At 42.7% G+C, this 20,574-nt stretch overlaps 1 protein-coding gene and 1 long non-coding RNA gene across 3 annotated transcripts in view; one reads left to right on the top strand and one right to left on the bottom strand.

The window, feature by feature from the left end:
* The first annotated feature begins 8,063 nt into the window (after nt 1-8,063).
* LOC146855467 (uncharacterized) overlaps nt 8,064-20,574 on the top strand; it is a 239,136-nt gene continuing 226,625 nt past the window's right edge. The window contains exon 1 of the long non-coding RNA XR_014981330.1: nt 8,064-8,163. This is a non-coding gene — a long non-coding RNA (uncharacterized LOC146855467). The remainder of the gene's footprint in view (nt 8,164-20,574) is intronic.
* CHST11 (carbohydrate sulfotransferase 11) overlaps nt 11,118-20,574 on the bottom strand; it is a 551,611-nt gene continuing 542,154 nt past the window's right edge. For both annotated transcript variants that reach the window (XM_085653259.1, XM_085653260.1), the window contains exon 3: nt 11,118-13,564. In XM_085653259.1, coding sequence (XP_085509385.1) covers nt 12,710-13,564 — 855 coding nt within the window. In that variant the 3' untranslated portion in view covers nt 11,118-12,709. The remainder of the gene's footprint in view (nt 13,565-20,574) is intronic.

Below are 20,574 nucleotides of genomic sequence, written 5' to 3'. Positions count from 1 at the left end.
TCGGCCACTCCACTGAGATCATCAGACTGCTCGCTGGCATGTCTGGCTGCTACCCAGGCCCTCAGCAACTTTTGTAGCTCCTCCTTCCTAGTGAGGCCTCTGACTTGGACTTTTAGGTTTTTGCAAATTGATTTCAATTCCCTAACATTGTAGGATTCCAACCTATCCTCCTCAAAGGCAATTTCCATGGATGCAACAGATGATGCTCTTGTTTCAGGCATGATGAAGTAGCAAGTTCAAACTGGCAAGATCAAAAATAGGCCAAAAAGAAAAAGAACCAGTATGTGGTACGTAATGGTCTGCGAAATGGTAGTAGTGCACACCAATCACTGTAAGTCAAGTGCAAACGCAAGTCCTATCCTCACCACTGACAACCAATGTTAGAAATTAGATTTTTGGTCATCTAGGGCATGTGCCAAAGTCGGGCAGAAACTACCACTCTAGTCAGGATAAGGTAGTTACACTCCTAAAATAACCCCTGAAAAAACCCCTTGGTAGCTAGGCACGAGCAGTCAGGCTTATCTTAAAGGCAGTGTGTAAAGCATTTGCACATTACGAACAGTAAAACAGTGTAAGCACTACAAAATGACACCACACCAGTTTAGAAAAATATCCAATATTTTTATATATTTTAGACAAGACCAAAAACGATAAAAATACACAATACAGTACTTAAAAATCTTCAATAATCAAAATATGCTTGAAAAATAGTTCCTTGATGTCGATAGCTCCGTCCGGGGATATCACAGCGACGTAAGCAAACAAATCCAAACAGTTCTGGCTGACCGCGGCGTCGTGGGCCAGCTACGGTGTCGGGAAGACCCGCAAACAGTACCTTTTAGAAATGCAGGGAGTTGGCTACCTCTCGTTGAGCTTCCGAAAGCATGGCGTCTGCAGGCCTCGGTTCTGGAGTTCGGTGCAGGAGTCGTCGAGGCCCTTGAAGTCACACCCGATGCAGGTCGAACTCCCCTCTGTTGAAGTCAGGAGCGCTGGCGTCGGCAGGCGTCTGGTGCTGCGGTGTGAAGTAAATGTAAATGTAAATGTGTATGTACTTGTATAGCGCACTGCCACCCCCAACAGGGGTATCCTGGCGCTTTTTATTCATACCGCTGTGGAACCCTTCCTGGCCTTTCCCTGTGAAATGTCCACTCCTGGGCACCCCCATGGTGAAGCCAGGCATCCCAGCGCTGCTGGGGCCGTTGTGGAGATTAAGCAAGCTATTGCCCAGAGTTGCAGCGTGGGACCCATGATTAGAATAGGCACCGAGGCGAGAATAATCAGGTCCGAGGAAATTGAATCCAAGACCCGCCGAGGCGGGGGATTGAACTCTGGTCCCGGGCCAGAACTCTGCATCAGGGTCTGCCGCTCTAACCATTGAGCCACACTTCTCCACAGCGGTGCAGCGTGGGGTGCCCTCAGGTCGCTGTGCGAGCATCGGCAGATGGCGTAGTCAGTGAGACCAGGATCGCGGTGCCAGGTGAAGGTGGTGCTCGTCGCGGTGCTGGCAGGTCACAGTGCAAGCAGTGGCGTCGTCGTGGTTGAAGCGCTGTCGTTGGCTGACAAACTGGAGTCGATGGTGCTGGCGTCAGTAGGCCAAGGCTGCGGGATGAGGGCGGTGCGTCGTATAACTTTGCAAGCAGTGCCCTCGAACCATGGTGCAAGCAGCGGTGTAGATTTTGGCATGGAGCGTTGTCGTCCGGGATACCAAGGCATCGTCATGAAGCGAGGCGGTGCGGAGTGCAGTGCCCACAGGTCGCGGTGCAAGCAGCAGTTCGGTGGCGGTATCAGCAGGCGTTGTCGGTGAGACCAGAGTCGCGGTGCGGCAGTGCCCTCTGCGGTGCCTTCAGGACACGGAGTCGGCAACGGCGTCGTAGACGGTGTCAGGTTGCTTTTTCCTCTGTTGCAGAAAAAAACACACAGTCCCCAGTGATGAGGGCAGAAGAGCTTGAAGTCTTTGCTGTTTCTGAGACTTCTTAAACAGGGGGCAAGCTCTACCTCAAGCCCTTGGAGAAACTCACAAAAGTAGATTGCAGAAAGTTCAGTCCAGTCCTTTCACTGCCCAAGACAGAGGCAGCCACTTCAGGCCAACACAGCAAAGCACACAGCAAAGTGGTAGTTCCTCCTCACAGCTACTCCAGCTCTTCTTCTTGGCAGTCTTCTTGATCCAAAAAAGTTCTAAAGTTCAGGGGTCTGGGCCCCAGTATTTAAATCCCAAAATCCTTTGATCTCTTAGGCAGAGAGCATCTGTGCCCAGCCAGAATCAGTTCTGCCTTCTCTGGTGCGACTTCCTGGCAGGAGGTGGAGACGGCATGGTCAGAGGCAGACCAGGCCCTTTGAGGTGCAAGGAAATCTCCCCCCCCTTCCCCAATTGCAGCCCAGGTCTATTCAGCCCTTTCCTGACCCACCTAGACTATCTGGAGCCACTCCAGCTCCCTAGCCGTCTGTCATCCAAAACCCAGAAAGGCAATCCACATTCCAGCAAAGGCACATGGGAGGACTGAGCAAGAAAATATCTACTTTCTAAAAGTGGTGTTTTCAAACACAGAATGTAAAAATCACCTTCACTAAAAGATGCATCTTTAGATTCTGAGTCCAGGCATACTAAACTTTATTTTCTTACCTAATTCCCCGGGCCAGTTATGTTTATAAGATGTTATAAACAAACTCCCCATTCTGTCGTATGGGGACCAGGTAACCTTGCAATGGCGAAAAACGAAATTGCCCGTAATTCGCTATCAGGACATGCCACACACACCAGGGCATGTCCCACCTTTCACATACACTGCACCCGGCCCACAGAGGTACCTTGGGCCTACCTTAGGGGTGGCTGACATGTAAGAAAAGGGAAGGTGAGGGACTGGCAAGTGTGTGCACTGGCCAAGTCGACGTTACAAACTGCACGCAGACTCTGCAATGGCGGGTCTGAGTTACCTTTTACGGGCCGTTCGTGAGGGTGGCACAATCCCGTGCTGCAGCCCACCAACGGCATTTGATTCACAGGCCCTGGTTCACGCAGTGCACTTTACCAGGGACTGACACATAAATCAAACGGGCCAATCATGGAAACACCAATCCATAACACATTTTACCACAAGAGCACTTGCACTTTACCACTGATTAGCAATGAGAAACGTGCGCAGAAACACTAAGCCAGCACAAACAGAGTCAGAACCGGGGGGTCAGAAAGCAAAAAACTCAGGGGAAACACGCCAAAAGATGCCAAGTCTAACACAATTTGAACTAGGTTTGTCACTGAAGAGAAGGGAACTGCTTTTAGGTGGATGTGAACAATGTCCACAGGCTTCGTGCAGGGCAAAAAGTGAAAGGAACCAATGGTCAAAGTGGGCGACCATTGCCACATGCTGTATGCTGTGTTGGGCAGAAGCAAGTTGTGAATGACAATTTCACTCACCAATGGATGAAACCTGCTGACCAAAAACCCCTCCATGTTTGAATTTTATGGATGAACATTTTGGAGAAACAAAAGACCAGACCTAAAATCAGCTAAACTAGAAAGACAGATCTCTTTTTCCAAGACTTTACTCAGTGGCCTTTTGTACCACCCCTAGTAAAAACATGTTGGGTTACCACAATATTATTTCGTCATTATTTTCAGGAACTACACCATGTAATTGTTTAATGGCATAGTGATCTTGAAGTGATAACTTTGTGATGTAATACTGTGTTTTAGGTAACATGAAACATGAATCCATGCAATGTTTATACTATGTATATGGGAAAAGTACAGATAATGTGCTATGTAGCGGTACATTAGCACGCCTTGCATGCTGTGTGTTTGTTTTCAGGAATATTCAGAAAAGTCTCTTTTTAAAGCTATTGATGTTATTTGAGCAGTAGTCATGTCCAGCATCTCTCACATCAAATTAGATAGAGGGAATGTACAGAGAAGAACCCTGTGATTGGGCATCTATGGCGTGTCCATAGACGACTGTATGAAATAAAATGCTGTCTCAGTCGTATCATATCTTTAGTAAATCTTTGGTAATTTTACTCACGAGGCTGGAACTTCTATGACGGTCTCCCAGATTAACTTTGTTTTCAAGAAAGTTAGCTAGTTGCACCGCGATGGCCCTTTTCATAACTTGTGCTCCAGAGGGCAATCTTGGACCATGACAATAGGTCTACAGATGACAAGGTCTTTTCCTTCTAAGAACATTTTCTTTACTAAATGTGTGACCCAGTTGTGATTGTTATTTTCTTATTCTTTTCCTTATTTTCAAACTCTTGTTCTGAAAAAATTGGATCACTATGTTCCACTTGTCTATAGACCTTTCATCATGTGATCTGTTTTATTGAGTGCTCTGGGTGTGACACAGGTATAATTAAACTTTAGGGTACTTGAGACTGATTTGATCACAAGTTTTTTATAATCTCAAAGAATAAAGGTGGAAACGTTTTTAATTATAATCTTTACTCAAATATGGGCACTTATCTAGGTTGCTAGTTTGGATTCAAGTATCGTTTTTTCCTATTTCAACTACCTTTAGTAGCCCAAGATTAAATTGGTATCTGCTACAGATCTTTATGTATGCACTCTCAGCACGCTCATAGCTATATTTGTGGTATCGATTGATTGGCTTTTACTTATTGCTTCCCTTATTTTCACAAACCGTCCATCAAGATGTTGAATTGCGGTCCAACTCTCTTTGCATTCTCTACCATTTGATACACCTTGAGCGATTCTACTTCTCTTTGAATTATAATCTTAGAGGCTCTAATTGGTTCCTGGGTTTTAGTGGGGAAGTATGCTAACATAATACACTTTCCATTTTTTATCCCTGAGACCTTTAAATCTGAGTTGATAATTAGCTATTACCTTGAGGCCATTTTCAAACTTAATCTTTCTCTAAACTACCCCAAATTTGCCGTTGTCCAATGCAAAAGTATGAAGTTCATTGGGCCATTCTAGACTCCAGCCTGGCAAATTCCTTTGGTCCTGCAGCGAGGCAGTGGCCACCAGCCTGGCACTGATTCATGTAGGAGCGACAAGACTGCAGTAATTGTGCCTCTGGAGGGTTCTTCGACTATGGGCATCTATAGGCATAGGATCATCCTATAATAGACACCTTTGTTACTCATCTGAAAACTAGATGGGTTCGGAACTGGTATCCCTATGCGAGGTCCTGATGTTGGACTGGATGTGAACTTTGCCTCCAACTTCAAATCCTCTAATCCTAATGGTTCTTCAGACGATCAGGGACAGTACTCAATGTTGCATGGTTGTGGTGGCTCCTGCCTGGCCTCTCCTAGTCTTGTTTTCATACCTTATCATTCTACTTCAAAAATGTATCACATCTGCCTCCTGCAGAGAGAAGACATCCTGGAGGGAGGAGAACTGCACCCGCACCACTCTTGAGAGCACGGTTCCTGAGACAGGGATTTGTGCACACCTTGGACACTCCTCAGAAAACGTGCAAGTCCTGGCAAACGTGCAGTAGGAGTACTGCAATGGATAGATCTTACAATTTTCTGCTACTATCCCACAAACTTCTTAATTGAATCTGTCCTTCTCCGAGTCACAAGAGAGCAGTTAGTCAATAATTATGGTGTTATAAACGATCACATTGTTTTCTAGAGCTACCCGGCAAGAACAACTCACCCTTTGATTGATGAGACAAATTTTGATTCTAAGCTAGTTGATTTTGCATCTCTTCCAAAATCCAAATCAGCAATACAAAAATTAAAACATGGGGATATGGAGACTGTGCGGATGGAAGCTACACAAGATGGCAGCTGAGTTCAAAAGATGAGGAGGAGCTGGACAGTGTTGCTGATGAGTTCCCTTGTCTCATTTGCTGACGGGGGAAAAAGGGACATTTGAAAATCTGCACGAGGTGGAGTGCCGTAAACATCAAGGTGCATCAGGAATATCCCAAAATTAGAGGGAAGAGGCATGTCTAAGGAAGGTGATGGTGCAGAAAATCACTGGGGAACTGAAAGTCCCCTGCTAGAGTTCAGTGTAGGACCAAATAGCTTGGATTCTGCCATAGAGCACTAGGAAAGAACATCAACCAGTTCACCTCCTCAGTGAACTGTGTCATGTCTTTCTTACATCACCAGACTCTAATGAGTGTGCAGACGGGCAGCTGCAAGGCATAGATTGTGGCCACTGGGGCCTACCAAAACAAGGCTGGGGAATCTTTCTTCATGACGCAAAGACATTGAACAGACTGATGCACCTGTTCCCTGTGATCCAACAGCCTATGGTCTTTTGGGAGCTTAGGCTGGCCCTGGGTGATGCATCAATCTTTTGAATTATTGGCCCAATCATACATAGAATTAATTTGATTGAATACTTCTTTCTTGGTGGCCATGACACATACCAAATTATAGTACTTAGGAAAATTTAATCAGCAATTCTATCCTGAAAGGTCCTCGTAGAACTTCTCAGGGTAGCCCTGTCTCCATCCTCCATCACTACAGTGTCTGGGTCCCCATTATTCTGCCACATGAACACAGTCAGTACACTTCCACGGGCTAGAGATGCTAGATTCACATTTCATCATGTGTCATGCTAATCCATGAACTACCTTAATGAATCCTACTGGTCCCAACAATATCCGCATTGCACATAGTCTCGCTGTCATGTATGTGCCACAAATACACAGTAAACACATACACTTGACATGCACACTAGAGGCCTATTTATCAAACAATCATGCAGAGCAGCATAGCAAGTCATCTTGCTGCACTGCATGAAAGGACAGGAATGCACTGTATTTAATCTAATACGGCACATTCCTGCCTTTCCCCAGTGCTGGTCCACAATGTGCCGCCTAGCCCCAATGCAGGCACTCTTGCACCACAACGCTTCATCTCAACAACCCAAGACATGGACAGTAGTCCCATGTCATTAAATGGACAACAGGCTTCATGCGCACCCTCAGGTCACAAAACGATTTCTGGTCCTTCGCATTACCATGGACAGCCCTAGACCTCTGTGTACATGCTAGATTGCTGTGATAACTGAACTGGTAAAACTCAGATTATCATATTCACACATGGCTGTGTCACTCAAAGTAGGGATACATGCCTGTATATCATGCAAGGGACATTCCTCTCTTAACAATAGTTAACATTCATTAATGCCTTGCAATTCCTATTCTTAGCAATAAGTTATTAGTTACTAAATACCACTTGTACCTTAACTTGTTTTTATCAGAGATATTGCAGTGCATGTAAACTTCCCATTACTTCACAAATGAAACCGAAAGCCAAAAAAATGAAATACGTTCTTATGCCTTTAACTATTAAAGCAAAATGTTGAAAAAAATGAGATCGACGTAGGTTTTGTTTCCAACACAGCTTGATTTCCACAATACTTCTTTGTATTTGAAATTCTCTTCTGAATCATAAATCCAAAAGCAAGGGTCCTAGATGCAGCAACATTGTAGAACCATTGCCTTGCAGGACACTGCAAGACAAGAGGAAAGTTATACCTGATAATCCAAGCTGGTTACCACCATCTCCAAACATGTTGAGAGTTCAGCGATTCTTGTGAAATGTAGTTTTGGTGTCAGGCATCTTCATGGAGTGCAATCTCAAGTGTGCCAAGCCTTTCGTCAGGCTGTGCTGAAGCTCTATGATTTTCACCAGCCTTTCCAACAATGAAACATACTTGTTGAGGGTAGTCACCCATCGGTTTGCCCAGTCTCCACATCTCCCTCCTGACATAGTATATATTTTTAGAACCTTTTTTGTGCGCAGACATGTACCGATCCCATCTAGAATCCTACTTCAGAATCTTCTTAGTGTTTGTAATTTTGAGGTCTTTGCTTGACGACATTACTACAAGATAGAAACAAAACTGATGAATCTAAGCAAAAACCCACCAAAACAATGCTATGAATTAGAAGATTAATTAATGTAAAGCTTGGGGAATTGAAGAGTTAACTATGTTTTTCAGATATTGTGGGTCTAGGGAAAAACATTCTTTTGTATGAGTCACAACCAAGAGAGCTTGAGATCCTCTGTGTTAGCTGATGGTCGTCCTTTCTACAAATATCTGAAATATCTGTCATCTACAGAACCCATCCTATCAGGTCCCACACCATAAGAACACAGGAATGCCAAAACAATGAACCATAATTTGAGGAGACCTGTCAATCACATATTGGAGCAGACGAAGAAAACGTAAAAGAGGTGAGTAAGCAGGAACCACACAATTATATTTAAGCAGTACTATGAGATTCCATTGAACACATTTCTTCTAGATCACTTTCATTGTGTAAAATTCATTGTATGAAATGTCATCTTAGAGTGCATTTAAGATTACCTAGTCAAATTCATACTTCCTCTTTTCATGTAATTAAGAAACATCTACATACAATACTTCATCTTACCTTTATCAATTTTAAACAAACACGTCCACTTAAATTTTATTTAAAAATGTTAGCCTTCTATTCCGTTATGATGTGCATTTACTTACTCAAATTATATTCTGATACAGTACATAAGAGTCCTTACCTGCCAGTTCTGTTTCCATACAATGACTTTAATTAATTTGTATTTTTGTGTAAGGATTTCGCTGTGAATTGGTTTTGCAAACAAGAAACTCAATTATAGAGAAAAGAACATGCAAACTACCTGTTGAATGAAAATGTGGATCCTCTTGAGAAGAGCTTGCTTGCTGTGTGTGATAGACACTTTGCCATTGGTACAGTATTGCTATAAGGTATAACCAGAGCCACTGAAATTATGCGGCAGGGGAGCACCTAATTATTAGGCAAGGTTGACTAAATAATGCAGAAAGAAAAGGGAAATTGTGCAGCATAATGAAGCACATTTTTTGATAGCAAAACTTTATTATTTTGTAATTTGTACACATTGTAATGATGACTGGGCAAATATTTCACCACATTACTACCTAAATGCTGCAGAATCGCATAATTCCAGTGGCCCTGACTTTACAGGCTACTTGGGACCAATGTGCAAATCACTTTTAACAGATGCAAGAATCATCAGACTTAATTGCTGCAGTGTGGTGGTGAATCAACAGCTACTGACTACCTGTCACTTTAGAGACGGCCACACTTGAGCCCTGTCTTTGTACTGTTGTCTGCAGAGCCCTGAGGGGTTGATCTGAACAATGTAATTTTACAGCCTGAATCCTTTCTTTAGCTTGCAATAGTCATGAAACATTGCCTCATCAAACTGCCTCACACTGCATAGAATAAGTCATAAACCCATTGTAGTTTGGCTGAGCCATCTTCTGGCTTCCGGCTCTCCACTGGTGCCATTCTTGGTGCTGTGGCGCCCACATTAGCCTGTCAATGCAGAGAAACTGCTGCTCTCGGCAGTTGTTCCACTTTAGTGCCAACTACTGCTGGGCAATGCAGTGTCTAGAGAGGATACAGAGCCTGGATAGAGAAGATGGTGGCAAGACACTACATTCTGGGACTCTGGAACATGAAAATATTGTTGCAAGTTCCTGTTTTTTATTTTGTTTTTGCTTGGCTGTTCCTCTTAAATAGTTGGGATTGGTCTGTATCTAAACCCTCTCCGGTTTGTCAGATAAAAGAGACTGAGACTAAAATATTAACCTCTAGGAGCACAAGACATTAATGAATTGGGATTTTGTGATCAGAACTTTCGTCCACAATTGAGCCACTGGAGAAGTATAATCTTGATCTCATCTGAGATCATGTAGAAGTGCATTATATTCATGCATAGTCAGCACTAGAATATATTCTGTGTAATAAACGTTACGAAAGGTAGTGCAGTATTAAATAATGACATAATTTGTGTATAGAACGTGATTAATAAGGGTTTATGTGATATTTATATATTAATGTGATCGGATAAGTTAACATAAATGTGTCTCATTGTGACGTTATTAAATTTAAATGTGTAAACTAATTATTAAACATTTATACGTGTAATGAGAATTTTTCATGCAGGTGTATTTAGTATGACATCTTCGTAACTCTTTACAATTTATAGATGTATTAAGGAGCTGCATTTATTGTGTGTGTAGAAATGTGCACATATTTTGTAACCGTGTTCAATACTAAAGTTGTCTGGAGTGGGCCTCGAGAATCAAGTTTGGTTCATGCTCATGTTTATAGTTTAACATGTAATTCGTATTTAACCTTCAATGTAGAATGTGTGTACTTGTATTTAGTTTCCACTGCAGTTATGGAGCGAGAAAGCCTCATTAGTTAGCATAGGAGTTTTTTTTTTCTTTAGATAGCAAGGTATGAGAAGACAATGTTGGCAAAGAGAAGTGGGGTAACGAGCAAGGAGGCGAGTTCTCATGCGAGAGGAGAGCAATGACCAAGGACGACCGAAGTTGCAACTTATTGATGTAGGAAAGGTGGTGAAAGTATCCAGTTGTGCTCAAGCTATGGAAATTCACTGGCAAAGATCACATGGGATTGTCTACTCTGACTGCAATTGATATTTTATGCTGAACGAAGTGAAGGACAGGAGAGTTATCTTAGGGAGCAGACCTATGCTTCTCCCTGTGTGGCTTTATGCTACTTGACCCATGGTTTGGAATGCTTTCTACTGAAGACTCAGACAGCTGACACCTTTCTGATTTCACCCTTACCGAATGTTTCTTAGCTTAGGGTTGCCCCTTTTAAGGTAGTGTATGGAGAGATAACTTGCTCATGCTTACTTTGGAGGATCCTCAGATGAAATGTAATACTCAATTCTTTTTCCTGATCGTCTGCATCGTCGTCATGGAGTTAGTTGCCTTCTTTGTATTATATAGGGTAAATCTCTTCAGGAGATTTGATCTTATCTTGGCCTTTCAGTACTTTTATATGATCATGTTGAGATTGATCTATATTGATTTGTTTCTAAATGTATAATTAATCCCTACTAAACTTAGATTAAGTTGTCGAACGGATTATTGTGTGGCCACATTGTTTGCACTGAAATGAAATGTTAACAAGTGATAGTTTTCTTCCTTAACTCTCGAGCTGTTAGAAAGGTCTTCCCTCTGGAGATAAATGTTTGACTGGGCCCAAGCTCCAACACCACTAGAGTTGGACGTACATGTTTTGCAGTACAGGAAGCATTTGAAACAGGATTTTAGCTGCTTTTGTTTACTTTACTCAGTAAATTAACTTAAACGCAAGTACAACATCTCTCATGTATGCGGTCAGTTTAATAACGACATTGCGACTTCCCCAAAACAGCAAAATAAATACTGTGGATTTGGTTTTACAAAGATTTCTGCATAACACATCTCCAACCCTCCACAACTCACGCATATTAACAAGCAAAAGGCTGCAATGGTGAGATGTCCATATTCATGGCAACTGGGCATATTCATGTGTGTTCTTTATAACACAAATGTACATAGCCTTTGCATAAACTTTTGACAGCTGTTTATTAATGGATGACAATCCGAAATCTAGGCTTTCCATCAGAAGATGAAAACTGAAGGGCAAAATTAAAACAAATAAGGGTATGCACATATAGAAGGTCCGCTAGTAGCCCCTGTGACTTCAACATCCATTGAACATAAGGAGATAAAAATATTTTATCCTGATGTTTCACAACATAAATGCCAATTCATGTAAACATCTCAGCATGCTCTTGAATGCTATTTGTACAGGGCTTGATATGCCAGCAACAAATAAAAATAAACTCAACCTAAGACACTAAAGCTACAACGTACATTTCAAAGAGAGAAACACTGGGCCCAGCTCGCTTCCAAACGTTAGCGTCCAGCACCAACAAAATGGAGGCCCAGGCTGGAGTGCCATCCAGACCAGCAGGGGGAGCCAGAGAGTAACACTGAGAGAAGCTGAGCACAGGTTTTCACCAGCTCCTTCACTAGACACACAAACATGGCGTACAGAGTGCAGAAATCATACAGCATTGTTTCTCTTAATAGTTTTTAATTTCTAGACGAATCCAACAAAGACGAGCATCAATTTTCTTTTTATTTTGGAGTGTGTTGGAGATTTCTCCTGACCGCCAACCACTCAATGGCTTGGGTACATCGTTTCACACCTTTCTCCCATCCTGAAAGTGCTAATTGCTGTTCAAAGAAACAGAGAGACCATGGCTTCAGTGGAACGGGATGCGGGACGAGGTCGGTGGCTGGGCTTTTGACAACAGTTTTATCATTTGGAAAACATCCTTGATGTGGAATACTTTTGTAGTTTGACATCGCCATTCCCAAAGACTTTTTGAAGGCCTGGTTATACCCATGACTGTCAAAAAACATGTCTGCAACGTTCACGTGCCCTATGGGTTCCAACATATAAGTCTTAGAAACAGTAGAATGTTCTTGATCCTTCTGTCGGTGCCAGGCCGAGTCTGGGAACATTATCATCCAGGGACATGCACTGTGTGCTGATTAATGGTTAAAACACATTTTGCTCTGAGTCAGATGTCATTACTTTCCTATGACTGAAGTAATAACTTCTCATAGACTGTATTTAAATAAAGATAAATAACATTAATTAGAATGTATGCTGAAAATTTAAGTCAATCAAATAATCAAATTTAAAACAGTGTAGGAATACTCTTTTTTTTCTCCAAAAACTAGGTAATAATTCAGTTACCCTGCCAAGAGAGTGGTCCTTTCTCATAGAGTGACTTAAATAATTTTGAGTGTGCTGCTCGCAGCACAGTTCACAGAAAAATATTAATTTACAAAATAACCCCTTGCTCATATTTATTATGACAAATTAAATTCTTAAATAAAAAAAGAAGGCTTGACTTTTCACTCCAGTTTCAGGTAGCTTGGCATAGAGTAGTTGAACATTAAATAATCCAGTTTATAGAGATCAAACAGTTGCGCCTGGTGTTCTGAGCTGATGTTCTGGAAGAATTCTGCTGTCATTTCATCAGTAGTTCTTGTAGACTTGGCAAAGGTGGGGAACTTCAAGAAGTTGCCTACTCCTGCCAGTTGCAAGATGTAGTTGGAGTCATCTTCCAGAGTCTCATATTTGCCTATCAGGTCATAATGGATGTGGCAAGGGTGGCATAGCGAGAACACGGTCTGCCAGTGCTCATTAAAAGGTTCTTCTCTTTGCGTATGTGGGTCGATCAGATAGGCTACAAACTCCTCAAACTTGACGTCGTCACCACTGCGCGCAGCCTCCTGGGTGGCATTCTTCCTCTGCCGCCTGATGATCTTTGTTCCGTACCGCTTGTGAAAGGAGGTGTTATACTTTTGGGTGAACTTATTTCTGTAGGCTGATACTAGTCTCTCAAAAGGCTCACGGACGAAGAGAAACTTCATATAGCTTTTTAAGCGGTGGTTGATCTCCGAAATGCTATATTGGTTGAGGGTCTTCAGGTTTCCGGCCACATGCGCCTCGTTGGCTGGTATTTCCATGGGGTCGCTGTATTTGCCCCTTCCAGTAAGCACCATCATGACCCTCTTCCAGTTTGTACAAGCCACCTTGGGCACATAGCAATAGATCATTTCATGGTCTTCATCCACCACTAAATGCTTGAGGTCGTTTGGTGTTAATACACGCCTTTTCCGGCTGGAGACACTGTTGATGCGACAGGTATCCGTAACCTGGTCCCTCCTGATCTGATGCATTACTGCAGTGCTGGAGAGCTCCAACTGTGGAGAAAACAGATAAGAAAACTCAGTACAACTGAAAAATCTCTGTAATATTCTCTTCATTTCCAACACAATATCGACATACTGCTGGAAGCAAGAGACTACATTCCTTTTATTACTTGCTGTGGCTTCAAATTAAAAAAGTGAATATTTGATACTGGTATATTGGCTCATATTTGTTGTTGTTTGTTTATGGTGTTTAAGAGGAAGTCATATATGTAAAATGTAATAAAAACCTTTCCTTGGCCTGCTCCCTTGCAAGAACTTTAGAACCTAACTGTGAAAACCAGGTGAGAGCTGCCCTCCGGCGTTGTGTCCAACCTGTTGCACGCGGGGCCTTGCTGCACAGATCATACCCCCTCCTTTCCTCTCATGAAAAAGAAAGTGAGGGGAGCACGACCACTGCCGCCATCTTATGCAGCAACCAGAAGGTAGGTATGTGGAGGCTTATGCTGGTTTATAGCAGGTGTCTGATAATATCATCATGGATTATGCATCATCCCCAAAAAATATTTAGCTTTACTTAGGTTTCCAACATAACAATTCTTCAAAAAGCAATGCAAACACAGATGCTGTGAGTAAGATACATGTGGAATTAGCAGTTGTGCTATCTTTACATACAGCACACAGAGAAATCTCACTATCCAGTGGCTACGTCAATGAACAATTACATTCCCTGCATGCATGAGAGGTAAGAAATAGCCATTCCTGTTACCCAAGGAAATGTGCATGTTAAGCCAGTATTCATTATGCCATGTGGTGGACTATGGGCCGGGGGTTCAGCCCATCTACCTTCCAGCCAGCCCCCAAGAGTGCATGTGTGGCATTGACGAGGAGGACTCCAACCAGAAGCCTTTGGGTTTACAAGAGCCTGATGTTGATATACAATACCTATTCTCCATTTCATTACAGAAGGTGATATTCACCGGGCTGCTGTTCCATATATTTGTAGGGTCTTTAAACCTAAACCAGGTCATTGCAATTTTTCTCTGAACCAGAAGCAGAATAAGATCTGCTACACCTTTTTTGTGAGCTTCAGCAATGCATGTTAAATACTAAATATTTCCAATGTTATAAGATCTCGGCCCAGAGTGTACTTGGCAAATCCTAGCAAGGTGGAAGAAATCAGCTTTACAACAAGTACAGCCAAGTAGTATTGAAGTATCCATGTAAAAGATAATAAATTCTCTATATATTTAGCAGGAAGTAATTTCATTCGACTGCACATAAACCATGGTACTCCTCAGTTGTATTCTTTCCACCAGGGTAATATGCCCGTACCACTGAGATCATCATTCAGTGGAATTGCGTACATGCAGATACTTGGTCATCTATCTATCCCTTGGCTTGAGAATATATGAAAGGGCTTAAAGGATTTGTGTTGGGATGGAGATGAACCTTAGAAGGTATTTGGAACTGAGAAACAACAATATACCCAAAAGACTATAGAGGCCAAGTATTTTGAATTTTTCAACAGTCAACCATGGGTTGTCTGGAACGATCCATTGCAAACCTTTATAACATCAATATCCTATTTGTAACATAGTTTGCAAGCCAGTTACTGTTGCAAATATTGTCCAGGCTGACCCTGCCATTAGCTGACTTTGTCTCATTGCACCAACTAAAATTGAAATCCAGAACCAATAAATTGTTCGGATGGACTTACTCTCAAAGAACACATTAGAACAGTTAACTGTATTATTTTTGATAACTGTAGTGCGGATTGCAAAACTTTTTGTTGCACCTCTAGGTTTCACCTATAGATAATAAATGGATCAATGAATCATGATTTTTGAGTGAACTTGTTTAAGCAGTGGGAGTAAAGTGGTAATATGAAACTTTGGGTGGGTGGTATTGTGCAATACTAAGGGACGTCTACAAACCAGAATTGATATGAGATTCATAAATGTTTTGCAGATATTGTATATGTATGCCAAACTTGGTATATGTGTAGGGAAATAGGTTTTGCCACAGTGAACAAGAACATTGTAATGAGCAAATAAAAATTAAAATAATACTGTGTCAATACATTGTTTTGCCTAACCCTGAAAATGTGGATAGCTATTGGTACAGGAATGAAATTCCGAAGAATGCTGCTAGAAGTCCACGTGAGCACTGGATTTCCACGACCTACGCCTGATAAAGAGTTTTGTGAGTGGCAAGAAATTAATAAATCTGAGTCAAGAGTAGACCTAATGCTATGATTCTCTTTGTGAATTGGACTCCCCTTAAACTTATTTTATGGTGTTTCTCTGTTTGACATGACTGATTGACTAAAAATGAATTAGGAGTTAAAGTGTTGGTCATTACACACGTTCAAAAAGGGTGGTGCATTACATTTATTTTGCTTTCTATACATCTTGTCCCGTTGACCGCCTGTCCCATTGACCCAGTGTCTCAGCACAATACGTGTTTCTCTGGAGTAAATACAAGTCGGAAGCTAGCTGTGGTAATTAGATCGGAGCATCACTATCCAAGGAGAGGATCATCCGAAGGTGGGAGCAGGTCAGAGAGCCTGGGGACACCGTCCAACTGTATGGTAGGAAACTGGGCATCTGTCTAGAGAGGAAGTCTCTTCCATATATGTGCCTGATTCTTAACACTTCTCAGGACGATCTTCGAAGATTCAAACCTTATAACCCGAAATTTTCAAAAATCCCAATAGACCAAGGGTGATCAGGAGAATATCCTTAGGTGCAGCATGGGAAGTCTTATTGACAGACGAATTTAAGGATAGCTCAGATAATGATTTGTGTCCCTTACACCATTGACCTAATACAAGACAGCAGCCCATTAAAGTGGGAAACAGCCATTACAACCCGGCTGTTTCCCTGCATACCATTACAATGCAAGCATTACCACGCATGCGTTGTAACAACGCGTAATCATTACTACGCATTTTTTTACAACCCATGTGCTTTTACCACGCATGCCATTACAACTAATTTTGTTGTAAAGGTATGTGTGGTAAATGCACATGCCTTGTAAAAAAATATAGGCGATCCACGTCGTTGTGAGGAAACAGAGGCTCTTCTGTTTCCTCACACTGACGTGCACCGCCCCTCAGACCCGATGTGCAGCAGGAACCAGGAGGAGAAAGAGGTAAGGGGGATTAGGCCTGGGGGGGGTTACTTTTTTAGGGTAAAAGGGGGTGTGTGTCATGCAGGGTACTGTTTTAGGGTTGGGGGTCATTCAGGATAGTGTTTTAGGGTAGGGATAGGACTGGGGGGCGGGGGTGTCGTGCAGGGCAGTGTTTTAGTGTTTAGGATAGGGTCGGGTCGTGCAGGATAGTGTTTTTAGTGTAAGGAGAGGACTGGGGTCGGGGAAGGGTCGTGCAGGTGTAGTGTTGTAGGGTTTAGGGTAGAGTTGTGCAAGGTAGTGTTTTAGTGTAAGGAAAGGACTAGGGGAGTGGGGAGTGTTGTGCAGGCTAATGTTTTAGGGTAGGGAGAGGACTGGGAGTCGGGGTCGTGTAGGGTAGTGTTTCAGGGTAGGGAGAGGACTGGGCGTTGGGGAGAGGATTGTGCAGAGGTGTTGTTATAGGAAAGGGAAAGGATTGGGGTTGGGGATCATGCAGGGATGGTGATTTAAGGTTTAGGATAGGGAAAGTATGGGGGGGAGGTGGGGTCGAGCAGGGGTACTATATTAGGGTTCAGGGTAGTGTAACTTACCTTAGATACTTTTACCAAGAGTATACCTTTACCACGCATGCCTTTCCGTTGTAATGGCATGCGGCATAATCATGGTAAAGTATGCGTTGTAATGATAGGTCCTGGTGAATGACTACGTGTAGTAATACCCGCGTTGTAATGACACGCGTGGTAGTACGTGTGGTAATGTGTCATATTCATTAAAGTAACTGCTTTTAGACGTCGGAACAACAAACAATCATGGATCTTACACAAGATTATTTTCCTTCTTGATAGGGTTTTTTGACACTTCTTTATAATTCAAATGCACAGCCCAGAATTCTAAGAAAATGATATTTTTTCTTCCCAAATGTTTTTCCAATCAACCGTACACAGGGGAGATTTTGCCGAGGCAGGCTCCAACATTGGATTACGATGTCTCTTTCCAACAGCCTTTTCATAGTGGTCCGACTGCCATGAAACGGTTGTCAGAAAGGGACTTTGGGGGCCCCAAACAGGGCCCCAGTCCCTTGTGGGCCACTGCAAAGAGGCCCTGAGGGCACATAAAATGCCCTCATACGCATCCACATGGTGCATGGCACACGGTGCATCGATTTGCACAAAATGCTCTTTTACACGGTGGCTTGCAGGGCCGGACTGGCCATAGCAGGCACCGGGCAATCCCCCAGTGGGCCGCACGGGTGGGGGTCGGTTTTGGTCCCCTAGGGGCCGTTTTTGTTACAGGGCAGTTTTTGCAGCAAAATCGGCCCTGTAACAAAATCAGCCAAAAAACGGCCCTGGCAAGGAGCTCAACGGCACCCCCAACCCCCGGGGGGGCTGGCCGAGCACTTTGCCAGGGACTGTTTTGGTTCCCAGTCCGGCCCTGGTGGCTTGTGCTGCAGCCTTTTTCTTGGGCCGTTGCACAAGCTGCCATGAAAATTAGCACTTTGCGACTGCAAGCCCGGCAGGTGCATCGTAATTGGGCAGTGGGACTGCCACCTGAGGTCTCCTGACTACTGTGAAAGCGAGCGCAGTCCGACCGCCCGCTATCATAATAAGGCCCTAAGTTTTAACATGACATTTGGTAGACATGTATACAATGTCCCGTTCATATAATATGGTTGTTAACTTCATTGTTAAGGTGACGAAATGTCGGTCTCAAGCTTTAGTACAAAATAGCCACCAAGTTGCAACTTTCCCCTCGCGATTCCAGTCAGTCCCATTGGAAGCACAGGGCTGTGAAACGTTTCTTCATCATTGGATCCTCCACTCCCCCTTACACACCCCACATCTCTACAATGACAACTTGTGCGACCCTCAAATACAATCAGACTTACCGTGTAACATAGGTAGAATTGAGAGAAACCGTGTAAAAAAATCGAAAAGAAAATTGGAAAACATGCATTACAATGAACATACAATAAGTTGCGTGCCAGTGTTTATTTGCCAAACATTGTAGAGTATAGAGAATATGCCTCCGTTTGCTCGGAACGTGTGGCTAGTTTTTACATTAATGATTGCCAGGGCCCGGATTTTATCTTTGGCGAGTGAGGGCAGGAAGAGAATAAAAGAGAAGTGAGTTGTATGGAGATGAGCCAATTTGTGAGTGAAGGCAGTGGAGGGATTTTATCCTGACACTAGGAAGCCTTCATAATAGTTTTAGTAGCTATAATTCAAGGGAATACTGCAATATCCTCTTGCTGTTGGGTATGATTGATTCAGTAGTATGTAGTAACATCACCTGGCAAGACCTATCCAAGACCACCATGTTTGGTGGGATAGTTTCTCGTGACTTTCCAGTTGTAAAGTGTAATTTTAGAGTGGATTGTTAGAGGAAGGTCATGCAATGGGTTGCAGTGCTGTGAGTTGGATGGCAGCTCGACGTACAGCTTCTCTTTCTTTTTATACCCAATTTAAAAAATGGTGGAATTCCAAAAAAAACTTCCTTGCTTAAGGGTACAGAGGTACATTATGTTTGAGGTATTAACCTATACCTATTTTGAGGTACCTGTGTGGATATTTTGTTATTGAGAGTGGATTTCCACATTATTTTCCAGTGTTGGTCTGATAATGGAGTTAAAGTAAGCAAGGGAAAGCCTGCTCTGCCTACCATGTCTGTTTGGTGTTCTGAGCCTTAATAGTCATGGGACTGTAGAATGTAGTGTCCATTATGGATGATGTACTTTATTGTTTACCTGATTGGAGAGGTTAACTAAATCTGATGTGTTGTTACTCATCTCAAGCTTAGTTAAGGCTGATTTTAGTTTGAAATAATTGTAAAATTCTGCATTCTTTAGATTCTATATGGGATGGAGTTTGGAAAATGAGAACGGGGACTTTCCGTCTGATTAATTTATTGCTGAAGTTCGACCTTATTTCTTGCTTATATTCCAATTTCATCAGGTATCACCAAGCCTAATTTTTGTTGTTCTTGTTACTTTGTTTAATACATTTCCTATTCACTTTTAAAATAATGTCTGTTGTGTAAGATAGGGATTTAGAGGAGGCATCTTTTTTTTTAAGTTTACGGTTCAACCAGTGTTGAAAGTAAGGAAGCACTGCCCAAGTCCCTACTAGGGGGCCTGCAGCACTGGTTAGCCTGGTAAACATGTCTCAAACCTGCCACTGCAGAGCCTGTGTGTGCAGTTTAAACAGCCATTTTGACCTGGCAAAATAAACCTTTTGCCAGGCCCAAACCCTCCTTTTTAATTTATATAAGTCACCCCAAGGGAAGGCCCTGGCAGCCCAGAGGGCAGAGTGAAAATTATTTTGAAAGTTGGATGTTTACTATTAGGTTTTACATGCCCTGGTAGTGAAAAACTCTTAAATTCATTTTCACTACTGTAAGGCCTATCTCACCCATAGGATAACATTGGACTTGCCGTATTACATTTTAAAAGTGTCCTTTTCAGATGGGAAGAGATGACCAGTTCATGTTTAGTGTCTTTGCAGCTGGAGTAAAAAGCTCTATTTAGTGGTGAAGTTGTGGTTTTATGACAATTTAAAAAATTCCACTTTTAGAAAGTTGCCATTTTCCAGTCCTTAGCCCTTTTGTGCCTATAGCCTGGCCTAGGTCACATGACTTGGTGTAATTGACAGTTAGACTTTATGAATTCATCCCAGACAGTCACACAATAGAGGGATACGTGTGCCTGAGTGGGCCATCTGCTGCCACGATGTGGTGTGTGGAACTGAGCACACCCCCTTACACCTGAATGGCATGCACTCCGCCTTCACACAAAGGGCCTAAAGACCCTACATTGTCACTTCAGCCAGCTGGGACCTAGGGCAGGGAGGCAGGAAATTCTGTGCACTTCAAAGCCACTGTCTATAAGCTCCTCCGACCTTCCACAACCAGATTATAAAAGAAGGACCTTAGACACC

This window comes from Triturus cristatus, chromosome 4_1, assembly GCF_964204655.1.
Source record: "Triturus cristatus chromosome 4_1, aTriCri1.1, whole genome shotgun sequence".
In the NCBI taxonomy this organism is placed as follows: domain Eukaryota; kingdom Metazoa; phylum Chordata; class Amphibia; order Caudata; family Salamandridae; genus Triturus; species Triturus cristatus.
The sequence above is the reverse complement of the archived record's forward strand: the minus strand, read 5'-3'. Positions and strand labels throughout refer to the sequence as shown.